General features: G+C 41.9%; 1 protein-coding gene across 2 annotated transcripts in view; it reads right to left on the reverse strand.

Moving 5' to 3' along the window:
* LOC124777737 (ATP-dependent RNA helicase DHX33) overlaps positions 1-14,544 on the reverse strand; it is a 133,600-nt gene that overhangs the window by 58,134 nt on the left and 60,922 nt on the right. For both annotated transcript variants that reach the window (XM_047253237.1, XM_047253238.1), the window contains 2 exons: positions 2,616-2,749; positions 2,096-2,280 (listed from right to left, as the gene is read on the reverse strand). In XM_047253237.1, coding sequence (XP_047109193.1) covers positions 2,096-2,280; positions 2,616-2,749 — 319 coding nt within the window. The remainder of the gene's footprint in view (positions 1-2,095; positions 2,281-2,615; positions 2,750-14,544) is intronic.

Consider the following 14,544-nt stretch of genomic DNA (forward strand, 5'->3'; position numbering starts at 1 on the left):
GTCAGCTTGTCACTATAGATGTGATGGCCATGGGCGGCTAGGCTGTATGGAAGGGACTTCTTGGTATGGAATGTGTGGCAGCTGTCGAAATGGAGGTATTGCTGATGCTTGGTGGGCTTGATTTGGGCAGAGGTACTAACGTTGCCATCTTTGAGGTGAAGGTCAACATCGTGGAAGGTGGTTTGTTGGGTTGAGGAGGACCAGGTGAAGCAACTGGGGGAGAAGTTGTTGAAGTTCTGGAGGAATGTGAATAGGATGTCCTTACCCTGGATCCAGATCACAAAGATGTCATCAATGATTCTGAACCAGGTGAGGGGTTTGGGATTCTGGATGGTTAGAAAGGATTCCTCTTGTTGGCCCATGAATAGGTTGGCATAGGATGGTGCCATGTGGGTGCCCATTGCTGCACCCTGGATTTGTTTGTAGGCGATGCCTTCAAAGGAGGAACAGTAATAGGCAAGGGGATGGTTGGTCATGGGGACCAGGAAGGAGGTTGTAGGTTTGGAATCTGTCAAGCATTAGGCAGCCGTCTAACCTACAAATGCACCTACAGTCTTTTTATTTCTCTTCTTTTCCACTGATCCCCCCCCCCCTCCCCCCCAAATCCGTCTAACCTCCTTATTGCTCCAAGCTACCCTACCCTCTCCCCACCTTATCCACATATGATTCCACAAGCACCACTTTACTGTCCCCCAACCCTACCCTGCTATCCCTCCCCCTCTCTTTCCCAGCCTCTTCATTACCCCGACCATCCAGATTGCTACTCCCTTCATGCGCTGCTACTTATAAACAGTAATTCCTCTGAAAGCAGATGTAAAATGTGTGGCTATGTGATTTGTTGAGCTGGAAATCCTCATCTCAATGGAGCAGGTGGTCTGTTAATTATATTTCCACAGCTTCCTTGATAACCAAATCCCAATAGGATGAAACTACAGTGAGTTTCCTGACTTTCCCTTAATTCATGGAATGGTCAGTGGCTATATAATATTCATTCACTGCAAATTTGTTGGGCTGTAGAATGCGGGTGTCTCACTGGTGTTCAATGCTTCATTCTTGTGCAGTCTGTACTGTTTGTCTCATGTACCTCTCACAGCATTGACAAGGAATTTCATGTGTACTCGCCTCTCGTAAAAGAAAATATCTTTCACAGATTGCAGAAGAGCTGCCATCTTTGCTGGCGTAAGATCCCATTGACTTTATGCTTCCTCATTATTCTGGACATTTCTGATAAACATTTCTCACACACGGTAATAAGGTCGTAGACTTTACATCTTTTATCTTGCTCTTCCTTTGGTTGTTTTGACCTTTTTGCTTTCATAATTCTCTAATTTGATATTTTGTGTATCCATTTGGGCTGAATACCTTTTTCAAGTCTACCAGTTCACCCTCTAGGGTGTCATCATCGGATACTACACGAGACCTGCAAGTATAAACTGGTATGGATGTCCTTACAGTACACACAATGCCTTAAAATCCCTCCATCCTTACGTCAAACTATCACATAAAAAAGCAGTACACGGCCATTCATTCCCTGTTTCACAGTAAATTTAATTTTTAATGAATGGTGTTCAGATGCTTAAGAAATTATATCAGTTTGCCCTCATCATGGCGCCACACTGAGTATGCCACTGACAATCTCTGGTAGTGTTAACTTTACACTACCAAGAGATATTTATTTTGATGAGTTCTGTTGTATCCTGAAAATCCACATGCTCAGTAGAGTAGTAAAATTAGCATTCTGTTATTAATTTACATTACTTTATACAATACAGTCTCTCCTGTTTATTATCACAGGCACAATGGCTTTTCTCTAGTCAAGAAGCAAATGTAAAAAAGAAGAACCTACTATGTAACAGAGTAAACGCAAGCCCAAATACGTTCAGTGTGTAGCTGAATTAATTAGCTTAGGTTTGACGTATATTCTCCATTGGACTAAATTATATAGCTAAAACTATGATAATTATGTCCAGTGTCATTCCTTGTGTCACAATAAAATGAGTCACATCAGTTGTGACATATTTCTGTGTGTTGGATGAGATATATTTTTCTTTTATAATCTAGTAAATTTGAATGCATCTAAAAGTTGGGTCCTTACTTGGCTGGAGCTTCCCTGTGAATCTGGAAGATGGTCACCAAGGAGCTAAACACATAATCTTCCTGAGGTTGGATGGTGTGAAATATCTTCACTGGGTGTTGTCTGCCTTCAAGATACAATATTGGTACATTCCCAAAGTAGTTGCTAAAGTGGTCTACATCCATAGTAGCAGACATTACTAGTATCTGTAAAAGGTTATAATGTATGTTGTCTCTTCCAAAAATGAAAACAAGCAGAGCAATAAAGTCACTAAATAGTAAGTATGAAATTCATATGCTATTGGTTTAAAAGAAAAAGTGAAATACTCATTAAGATGTAAAACATTAGCTGACTTTTTTGGTGATTACTCTTAGTTATGTTCAACAGTTAATTTTCCTTTGGTTTTCTTGCAGGTTCTCCAAGAAAGAGAAAAAAATACCTAACTTCCAGTACATTTCAACTACATGTGGAGTTCAAAAACAAAATACATAACTGTTTTCATTTTTTACAAAACTTCTAAATATGAAAAAAAGCTATTTACTTTGAGTGGTTTGAGACCCCTTTCTTTGCGTGTTTTCTGTGCCTGCTTGACAATACCAAAAAGTACATCAGTGTGAACTGTTCTTTCATGAGCCTCATCCAACACAATAACACTATACTTCATGAGTAAATTATCTGTAACAAATAAATCAGAAAAGGAATATGACTACATAATAATTACAAACACACAGGAGAAAGAAAAGTAATAGATTCTTTCAAAACAAACATATTTCCCATTGTTTATGAGGTCAAATATGACATTACAACACAAAATTTTAAATGCAAGTTATTGGTTCAGTATAAAAAGATAGCACAAATTTTAATACCAAAATAAATACAATAATGAAATATACAGAGCAGAAAGCACTTGTGAGAAACCATTTGGCAAACACACAACATGAAGGCACTGAGGTGATCTAGCAAGCTAGATGTTTGACAAAATTTCCCTGACAAAGATCTGCTTGAAGTTAATAATTTTAAAATGTCAAAGAAAAAATCCTTATTTAACTCACGAGACAGGGCTTCACACACAATACATATATAATAAGTAGGAAATAACATAGAAGTGAGGAGTACTTTTTAATAAAAATTGATACTAAAAGTCCAATTAATAATTCAGATATAATAAAACTACGACTGTAATATACCCAGTGAGATTCTTTTAGGATAGTTTCCAAGCTGCCATGAATATTTAACAAGAAAGTAGAGGTATAAAAATAAAATATAATCTCTCCAATACCAATGTTCTTGCCATGTCCTCAAATAATTATGATGATTGTAGGTAAGTTATGATTTTATGTCGATGCTATTAATTGTTCTGTATGCCAACTGAGCATATCCCTCAACAATTCAGTTGTGAATAGGCAGTTTGGCACAGTACAGTAATGAGCAGAGTGCATTACATTTTGCAAATGAGAATGCAGTAGAGGAAAAATAACTGTTAAAGATGTTTTGTTCAAGGAGGTCATCCAAAATCTTCAAACAATTTGAAGACATATTCTACCTTACAAGGATATTCAGCTATCAATGTCAATGGACACTGTCATGGGCATATGTCTGGAGGAATCACCCCAGAAACAATAGCAATATTTCACATGTGAGAAGGAGCAAAGAGGAGGAGGAATACAAGCCTATGAAGCACAGACTTTAGTCAAGAGAAATTTGTGCGGTACACCAGCAATTCACAGCCAGTAAATTGGAGATATATGTGTGATGAAATTCACAGTGGACATATTTGATGTATATCCTATGTCCACTCTAAAGCAAGTAAATATTGCTGGTCAACAATACAACTGAACCTCGCAAGGAATCTCTTTATCTTTGGGATGTTAGGGTTTGGTGTGATTTAGCTTGATATATACTATGTGCCAACGGTTCTTCAACAGAACAGTGACCAGTAATTATTGAATGATATTGTCCGTCAGATGGATTAATATAAATTGCAAGCAAAATAAGAAAACTCAAATGTGGAAATGGTTTTCTCATTTGTCGATCGATGACAAACCGCATTCCAGGCATGATATCTCCAGTTTGTCAGAATGATTGATTAATGGTGTTCTCTTGGATGTTCAGTTCTTGTTTACATTTTCTGCACTAAATTTCATGTTTGTCAAGTGCTGTGAGTTTTGCTGTTATGTGTATTTGTTGCCTCGATTCCAACCAGACTGGTTGTCAGTCATCAAAATATTGTGTATCAAGTGGACAACAATGTGGCTGAATACTCAGCAGACCACTAGTAATCATGCAAACATTTGTCAACTGCTCAAACAGAAAAAAATGATAAGAATATTTATGCATGTGTGCTTACTGACAACAGGTGGTTAAACACATGGCAGAGTTAACTAGGTTGTTTTGAAACTCAGGTCAGCGAATTTTAACAGCAGATTTGGAAATGACAAGGGCTGCTAACAAATTTGTGCTCTAGCTCATGACTGAACGGCAAAATAGCATTGAGGAAATACACGTGTGACCAAAAGTATCTGGACACCCCCCAAAACATATGTTTTTCATATTAGGTGCATTGTGCTGCCACTTACTGCCAGGTACTCCATATCAGCGACCTCAGTAGTCATTAGACATCGTGAGAGAGCAGTATGAGGTGCTCCGCAGAACTCACGGACTTCGAACGTGGTCAAGTGATTGGGTGTCACTTGTGTCATACATCTGCACGTGAGATTTACACACTCCTAAACATCCCTAGGTCCATTGCTTCTGATGTGATAGTGAAGAGGAAACATGAAAGGACACGTAGAGCATAAAAGGGTACAGGCTGGCCTCGTCTGTTGACTGACAGAGACTGCTGACAATTGAAGAGGGTGTAATGTGTAATAGGCAGACATCTATCCAGACCATCACACAGGAATTCCAAACTGCATCAGGATGCACTGCAAGTACTGTGACAGTTCGGCGGGAGGCGAGAAAGCTTGGATTTCATGGTCAAGTGGCTGCTCATAAGCCACACATCATGCCGGTAAATGCCAAACGACACCTCGCTTGGTGTAAGGAGCGGAAACATTGGATGATTGAACAGTGGAAAAACATTGTGTGGAGTGATGAATCATGGTACACAATGTGGCAATCCGATGGCAGGGGGTATGGCGAATGCACGATGAACGTCATCTGCCAACAGTAAAATTCGGAGGTGGTGGTGTTAGGGTGTGGTCTTGTTTTTCATGGAAGGGGCTTACACCCCTTCTTGTTTAGCGTGTCACTATCACAGCACAGGCCTACATTAATGTATTAAGCACCTTCTTGCTTCCCGATGTTGAAGAGCAATTCGGGGATGGCGACTGCATCTTCCAACACCTGTTCACAAAGCACGGCTAGTGGCAGAGTGGTTACACGACAATAACATTCCTGTAATGGACTGGCCTGCACAGATTTCTGACCTGAATCCTATAGTACACATTTGAGATGTTTTGAAACACTGACTTCATGCCATGCCTCACCGACCGACATCGATACTTCTCCTCAGTGCAGCACTCTGTGAAGAATGGGCTGCCATTCCCATCAGCACCTGATTGAATGTGTGCCTGCAAGAGTGGAAGCTGTCATCAAGGCTAAGGGTGGGGCAACACCATATTGAATTCCAGCATGTCTAGGTATCTGGATGATTTTGATCACATAGCGTACCTATATACCTGAGTATAAGATGACGTTGATTATCAGACGACCTCCTATTTTTAAGAGAAAAGTTTACTTTAACGTATTATGACTAATCAAATTAATAGCTGTTTTATTGACATAAAGTACCTACTCATAAAGTTAACCTTGTAGTGAGCTGCATAAGATTCCACAAATGCGGTCTGTGTGCACAGCTGTATGGTGCACCACAGAAGATGCCAGCACCGGCAGAGGATCCCTACTCTCAGATACGTATGCAGCCTCTCCGTAGTGCACTCTACCACATGCCTGATGACTTGTAGGGTTGGGTCTGGCCAGTTTTGCATGCAGTCTGATGTTTACTTCAGCTGATGTGACTGGAACTAATAGGGCAGCCACCCCATGGTAAGTGTTTTTCCGTATCAAATATTTGAAGTAGTAAAGTGTTGTGTTCATTATTATCTGTTACAGAATACTCTGGCAGTGAGTAATGTCATTTTTCACATGTTACATTGTGCAGTAGCTTTTTGCATTCAGTTGTGACCTTTTTCTTGTTATAATATAGGAGATAGAAGCTCTGCTTCAAACATTGGTGCAATAACAGACAGAACTTCTTATGGTCTTGCGACAGACTGTGTTGACGTTGCTCTTAACCCTCTTACATCTCTGGCTATGTTTCCTCCTCCATTCCTGCCATTTGACAAGGCAGCGGAAGACTGGGAAGCATACGACCACTGCCTATGACAGCATTTCCATGCCTTCCACATGATGGACCCGGAGGTACGATGTGCAGTGTTTTTGTCCTGGATTTCTCCCTCCTTGTATCAGGTGTTGCGGCAGTTGGCTCCGTTACAGGAACCTTCTTCGTTGTCTTTTGGCAATTTATGCTCGTTGTTGTTCTCCTGTTACTATCACCACATACACATTGTAGCTGCTAGGGTTGAATTCCACCAACGCAAGAAACAACCCCATCAGTCCATGGCCTTAGTCGCAAGGGCCATTTTGTCACATCCAAGTTAAAAGAGTATATGCCAACAACATGGTTCGCGATGTTATAATCCGCTCTGCCCTGGATAAGGAAATCTGGCAATGGGCCCTCCAATTAGAAAACCCTACCCTCTATGAGGTGTTGTCCATTGTCCAGTCATACGAGGCCTCATGTGCTTCTGAGCAGCAGCTGGAAGCATAGTGCAATGCCGTGACAGTGCAGGATTGATCTGGCTGCGTCTGCTGTGTCTGCAGAGGATGAAGAAGTTGTGTGCAACCTGGCCAATCCGGCGGCTTCCATGCTGCATGTAAACAGTGTTCCAACTGCTGCTCCCTGTTGCCAATGTGTGCGTCTTGTCACTCCCAATATGATAGATCAGAGTTTCCCCAACGTTGGGCCATCTGTCAAAAGCTTCAAATATAAAGTCAAGGCGGAGCTGGATCAGCTCACATCTCTCAGAGTTGTAGTTCCCATTTCCTCTAGTGAATGGGCCACACCAGTTGTTATCATGATGAAAGCCTCCAGTAAATTGCGTCTTTGCGGTGATTTTAAGGTCACCATGAATTCACAGTCTGTGGTCAACACATACTCAAAGCCACATCTAGAAGAGCTGTTCACTGTTTAGCAGGGAGTCAATTCTTCTCCAAACTTGATCTTGCCAAAGCATATCAAACCTTGGATGAGGAGTCCAAGCATACCTGGTTCTTAAAATGCCTTTTGGCCTTTATTAATTATAGCAGTTAATGTTTGGTGTGGCAAGTGCCCTGCAATTTTTAATGCTATCTGGGACAGGTCATGTCCGCTATTCTGCAATGTTTCAACTGCCTGAATGACATTGTCGTTACCGGACATACTATGAGTGATCACCTGCACAATCTCTAACCCCTTTTTGAAAACCTTTGGGCCATAAGACTGTGTTGCACTCCAGATGTCTAAATTTTTCCCTCTTGAGCGTTTGGCCCATACCATGTCACGGCAGGGTGTCCAACTCCTGGTGAGTCTGGTCATGGCCATCACAGACCTGACATGTCCCACACTATTGCATGAATTGCAGGTTTTCTTGGATAAAATTGCCTACTACCACTAGTTCATTCCCAGGGCATCCACCATTGTGTACCCTCTGTACCTTCTTCACAAAGGTGCTTTGTTTTCATGGTCTCCGGCATGCGACCAGGTCTTTTCCATCTGAATGCCTGCCTTAGGTCAACACTGTGTATAGCAGCTTTTGATCCTAACAAAATACGGTATGAGGGCTGTCCTTGCCCATCAGAATGCAGATGGCTTGGAGCAGTCACTAGTGTTTAAGTCCAAACACTCTCAATCCAGCACAGGAACAATATTCTCAGATTGAGAAGGAAGCCCTGGCTATTGCACATGCACTCACCAAATTTCACATATTATTGTGTGGCTCCAAATTCCAACTCATTACAGACCACAAGCCGTTAGTTTTGTTATTCAGTCCATACACCCAGGTCCCCGATAAGGCGGTACGCAGGTCGCAGCAGTGGGCATTGTTCCTGTCCAAATATCACCATTACATCCATTTTTGCCTCACTGGGCACCATGCCAATGTGGACACTTATCCTGGCTGCCCGTCAGTCTGGACTCTGATGAGTTTGATATAGAGAAGGTAGTGTATTTCCATTTAGATGTTGCCTCCTGCTAGGTGGTAGACATGTTTCTGATCACTAGTACCATGGTTTCCAGGGCCACAACATCTAATCCTGTCCTCAAGCAGGTCATTCACCTCTTCCAGCAGGCATCTTCCAGGCAGTGCTTCCAATCTGCTTCATAATTATTTTGTCTTATCCTATCATCTCTTGGTTTTAGACAGTATTCTCCTCCTCTAAACGGACAATGCAGCTCCTAGGGTGGCCATTCCTGGGAGTTTGCAACTGGAGGTCTTACAGCTGTTGAATGGGATCACTGGGGTGTTTCCCACACCAAAGCCTTGGCCTGGCAGACATGTGTACTGGCCCAGAATTGAGCAGGAGCTGGAGCATTTGGTGGCTGTGTGTCCCCAGTGTGCTAGTCAGCAGGCAGTTCCCAAGGCTTCGTTTTTCCCATGACATCCAGTAGAAGCCAACCTCGGGGAAGATCAGTTTGGATTCCGTAGAAACACTGGAACACGTGAGGCAATACTGACCTTACGACTTATCTTAGAAGAAAGATTAAGGAAAGGCAAACCTACGTTTCTAGCATTTGTAGACTTAGAGAAAGCTTTTGACAATGTTGACTGGAATACTCTCTTTCAAATTCTGAAGGTGGCAGGGGTAAAATACAGGGAGCGAAAGGCTATTTACAATTTGTACAGAAACCAGATGGCAGTTATAAGAGTCGAGGGACATGAAAGGGAAGCAGTGGTTGGGAAGGGAGTAAGACAGGGTTGTAGCCTCTCCCCAATGTTGTTCAATCTGTATATTGAGCAAGCAGTAAAGGAAACAAAAGAAAAATTCGGGGTAGGTATTAAAATTCATGGAGAAGAAATAAAAACTTTGAGGTTCGCCGATGACATTGTAATTCTGTCAGAGACAGCAAAGGACTTGGAAGAGCAGTTGAATGGAATGGACAGTGTCTTGAAAGGAGGATATAAGATGAACATCAACAAAAGCAAAACAAGGATAATGGAATGTAGTCTAATTAAGTCGGGTGATGCTGAGGGAATTAGATTAGGAAATGAGGCACTTAAAGTAGTAAAGGAGTTTTGCTATTTGGGGAGCAAAATAACTGATGATGGTCGAAGTAGAGAGGATATAAAATGTAGGCTGGCAATGGCAAAGAAAGCATTTCTGAAGAAGAGAAATTTGTTAACATCCAGTATTGATTTAAGTGTCAGGAAGTCATTTCTGAAAGTATTCGTATGGAGTGTAGCCATGTATGGAAGTGAAACATGGACGATAAATAGTTTGGACAAGAAGAGAATAGAAGCTTTCGAAATGTGGTGCTACAGAAGAATGCTGAAGATTAGATGGGTAGATCACATAACTAATGAGGAAGTATTGAATAGGATTGGGGAGAAGAGAAGTTTGTGGCACAACTTGACCAGAAGAAGGGATCGGTTGGTAGGACATGTTCTGAGGCATCAAGGGATCACCAATTTAGTATTGGAGGGCAGCGTGGAGGGTAAAAATCGTAGAGGGAGACCAAGAGATGAATACACTAAGCAGATTCAGAAGGATGTAGGTTGCAGTAGGTACTGGGAGATGAAAAAGCTTGCACAGGATAGAGTAGCATGGAGAGCTGCATCAAACCAGTCTCAGGACTGAAGACCACAACAACAACAACATCCAGTGACCTAGCCCTGGGAACACATCCGTGTGGATTTTGTGGGATCATTTCTAAATATGTTTTGGCTGACAGTCACTGACACTTTAGCCATGACCGAGGTTGTTAACTGCACTCTTCCAAAAAAATTTTTTCTGTGGGAGGCCTCCTGGTTACTCCCATTTCAGACAAAGGGCCTCAGTTCCCATCCCACGAATTTTATGATTACTATGTGTGATTGGGCATTCGCCCATGTTCGCTCCTCTCGCTTCCACCGTCAGTGCACGGTTCGCACCTTTAAGGTCAACATAAAAAAGCATTTGCAGGACTTTTCCACTGAGGAGGCATTACTGTTCCTTTTTCTGATGGCCTACCGGACAAGTACTATTGGTTCCCATAACTCTGCCAAGCATCTCCGTGGGTGCCAGCTGTGGACATGGCTCCACCTCCTCTACCTGGGTTCTCACTTGCCGTCATGTTCCACTGTACTGTGGCTTTCTGCCAGGGACGGCAGTCTGGGGTGTGATTTTGGTTAGTGCCCCACTGGTTACCAGCAACCATTGTGCATCGGAATGGTCACCCTGTCTACACTCTCAGGACAAGAGACTGGAAGGTCCAGTACCATCATCAAAATCAGTTCAAAGTCCGGGTGGCCACCCACTCCTCCTACCACCACCTTCGCTGCAGTGCCCCGGTCATTCAATGTCTCCTATAGGCCAGAGTTCCTGCCTGTGTCCGAGCCACCTGATGAGCCTTCAACATCGCAGTCACCAGCAACTGCTCCAGTGCCCCTTCATGTGGTGGACACAACCCTCCCCAGTTTTATGTCTCTTTCCTGGTCTCAACCTGCAGTGGAATTGCCTCCACCTTCCTCACCACCACTGGACATCGCGATGGATCCTTGCTTGGACTGCCCATCGCCAGTCCTGTCATCTCACTTTCCCACAGAAGGGCGTTGGGGTGCTCTCCACGCTGGCCACTTTCATTCATATTCCGAGGTCTCCGCTGACCGGGAGTTGCTCTCCCCCTCACACCTCCGAGACCTTCATGGACACGGGCACCATTTCCACGTCACTTTCATCCATTCCTGGCCCAAGGACTCAACAATGCTCTACCCCCAAAGGGGGGGGGGGGGGGGGGGGGGGGGCTTTAGTGCCCATGTAAAATTCTAAAGCCACAATACGGGCAAGCAGCTGTACGGTGTACCACAGAAGTCGCAAGATGCCGTCACCAGTAGAGCCCCCCCCCCCCCCCTCTCCCACATTCGGATGCATGTGCAGCCTCTCTGAATTGTTTTCTACCAGCCGGCTGACGGCTTATAGAGTAGGCCCATCCAGCCTCGGGTGCAACCCGATGTTTACTTCAGCCGACGTGACTAGGACTAATAGGGCAGCCACTCTGCGGCAAATCTTTTTTTATATCAAATACTTGAAGAAATAAAGTGTTATGCTCATTGTTATCAGTGTGTTCTTGTGGTGAGAATATTCTATATTTATGCCATTTATTGGTTGTCTACATTTTGATAACACAAGGAAAAATTAAATAAATGAAAAGAAATGGTCTACATTAATTTGCAGACCATTTCCTTTTCTAGATTTTTCACTTACGAACCCTGTCGTCTGTGGTATCACTATTTTTAATAATCATCATCCTAATAGCACAGCTGTGAAATTTATATCTTCCTGCGATAACGGTGGTTGTGGTTACCATGGGACCTGAGAATGCATCTGCTTTTATCCGAATACATATCAGCTTTTGCTTCAACACTGATGTGAGAATGCTTCAATATCTCTTGCTTCCAAACACATCGTCTGCCCACCACTCTCTCACCGGCTGCATAGAAGCATCAGCTGACACACCTCCTTTTTGTTTCCAACATATATCATGTTGAATATCAACAACATTGCTGCGTGAAACACATCAGTACACCGCTGGCCCCTCGTAGACTTTCACCATCTCTTGTAGAAATGAATACAATTGTTGGGTATTTTTCCAACTTTGAAGTCGTTTCACAATTCTGATAACAAATTGGTAATGCACCTACAAAGCCAAAGTAGATGGTATAGATTATCATGGTTAGCAACATCACATAATTTGCTGCCCACTCACTGCTCCTGTCCTCACAGTCATCTATTCTCAGTCAAGTTGGTATCACTGTCCCCCTCCAACCCTTGTGTAGTGCTGTGCTTGACCAACAGTGAAACACAGACTGCAATATTTTCTGGGGTGCAGGTCATATGTACAACAGCAACTAATTCATAAACAAAAGACTGCAGTCACAATTCAGCCAGTTCTTGAACTTTTGTTCACCCCAAAATCTACTAACATCTATCTCCATGACAGGTCTTGCCACTGTAATTTATTCTCATGACAACAATTACAGACAGTTTAATATGACTTATTTTGTTCATTAGATATTTCATTTAGGATTAATTTTCCTTCTCGTTTCACATTCTAAAACTGATTAGGAGATGGTACTGTTAACGTTTTCATCTTGTATTCCATACAATTTCTCATTTGCAACCCATTAAATAGATCATTACTATCTCTAATAATCAAATAAAATACTGGTCTGGTTGAGAATCAAGTAATGTTTTTTGAAAGACAACATTTCCAATTTTGAATGTTACTTTTACTTAAAAAGCAACATTAATGTTTGTACACAGTACCCATCCATGTATAAGAAATTTTATTGTGAACCTGTTCAAATACAACAAGAGTTTGTAAGATGATAGAAATTAGTGCTATTTCCTCCTTGTTTAAAAAAAGAAGTCAAATTTAATGGCTATTTCATAGTTTATCACATATCTCTTGCACTAGCACAGCATGAGTCAAATGTTGATACTGTATTGGGCGCTTTTGTGCATTGGGAAATCTTGAAACTGTTCAAACATGAGTATTGTTTACCAAGCCCTGCCCTTCAAAATAAATCTGCACATAACCTCAATATACAAAGCTTCATCTGTAAGACAACCCCTACATACTCTATTAAACAACATACAATGTTAACCTCAGCAGCAATAGTTTAATCTGCAAATACAAGACGGCCTCAAACTTTTCAAATATTGCATTTGGGAAAAAGCCTTGTCTTACAATCAAGTAAATACAGTATGTTGTGCTTTGAAAGAACAGCTCAAAGTTTCCCCAAACAGATCATTACTGGTGATAAGTCATAGAGCTATGGCCCTGACCACAAAATCCATCCAAGTCAGACCGTTAAACAAGTTTTATATTTGGAGGCAATACTGAACCTACGACTTATCTTAGAAAATAGATTAAGGAAAAGCAAACCTACATTTCTAGCATTTGTAGACTTAGAGAAAGCTTTTGACAATGTTGACTGGAATACTCTCTTTCAAATTCTAAAGGTGGCAGGGGTAAAATACAGGGAGCAAAAGGCTATTTACAATTTGTACAGAAAACAGATGGCAGTTATAAGAGTCGAGGGACATGAAAGGGAAGCAGCGGTTGGGAAGGGAGTGAGACAGGGCTGTAGCCTTCTCCGATGTTATTCAATCTGTATATTGAGCAAGCAGTGAAGGAAACAAAAGAAAAATTCAGAGTAGGTATTAAAGTCCATGGAGAAGAAATAAAAACGTTGAGGTTCGCCAGTGACATTGTAATTCTGTCAGAGACAGCAAAGGACTTGGAAGAGCTGTTGAACGGAATGGACAGTGTCTTGAAAGGAGGATATAAGATGAACATCAACAAAAGCAAATCGAGGATAATGGAATGTAGTTGAATTAAGTTGGGTGATGCTGAGAGAATTAGATTAGGAAATGAGACACTTAAAGTAGTAAAGGAGTTTTGCTTTTTGGGGAGCAAAATAACAGATGATGGTCGAAGTAGAGAGGATATAAAATGTAGACTGGCAATGGCAAAGAAAGCGTTTCTGAAGAAGAGAAATTTGTTAACATCGAGTATAGATTTAAGTGTCAGGAAGTCGTTTCTGAAAGTATTTGTATGAAGTGTAGCCATGTATGGAAGTGAAACATGGATGATAAATAGTTTGGACAAGAAGAGAATAGAAGCTATCGAAATGTGGTGCTACAGAAGAATGCTGAAGATTAGATGGGTAGATCACATAACTAACGAGGAGGTATTGAACAGAGTTGGGGAGAAGAAGAGTTCATGGCACAACTTGACAAGAAGAAGGGATCGGTTGGTAGGACATGTTCTGAGGCATCAAGGGATCACAAATTTAGCATTGGAGGACAGCATGGAGGGTAAAAATCATAGAGGGAGACCAAGAGATGAATACACTAAGCAGATTCAGAAGGATGTATGTTGCAGTAAGTACTGGGAGATGAAGAAGCTTGCACAGAATAGAGTAGCATGGAGAGCTGCATCAAACCAATCTCAGCACTGAAGACAACAACAACAGCAACAACAACAACAACAACAACAACAACATATTTGGAGATTATGATATGACCGAGTAACAGCTTGTATAAAAAAGTTCTCTCTCTCTCTCTCTTTTTTAAGAAAAACCTCAATCTGTGGCAGGTGTGAGACTAGTTTTTGCACCACGATAATGCTCCTGGCCACCATGTAACTGCAGCCACAAGCAGAGTTG

This window comes from Schistocerca piceifrons, chromosome 2 (genome assembly GCF_021461385.2).
Source record: "Schistocerca piceifrons isolate TAMUIC-IGC-003096 chromosome 2, iqSchPice1.1, whole genome shotgun sequence".
Classification (NCBI taxonomy): Eukaryota; Metazoa; Arthropoda; class Insecta; order Orthoptera; family Acrididae; genus Schistocerca; species Schistocerca piceifrons.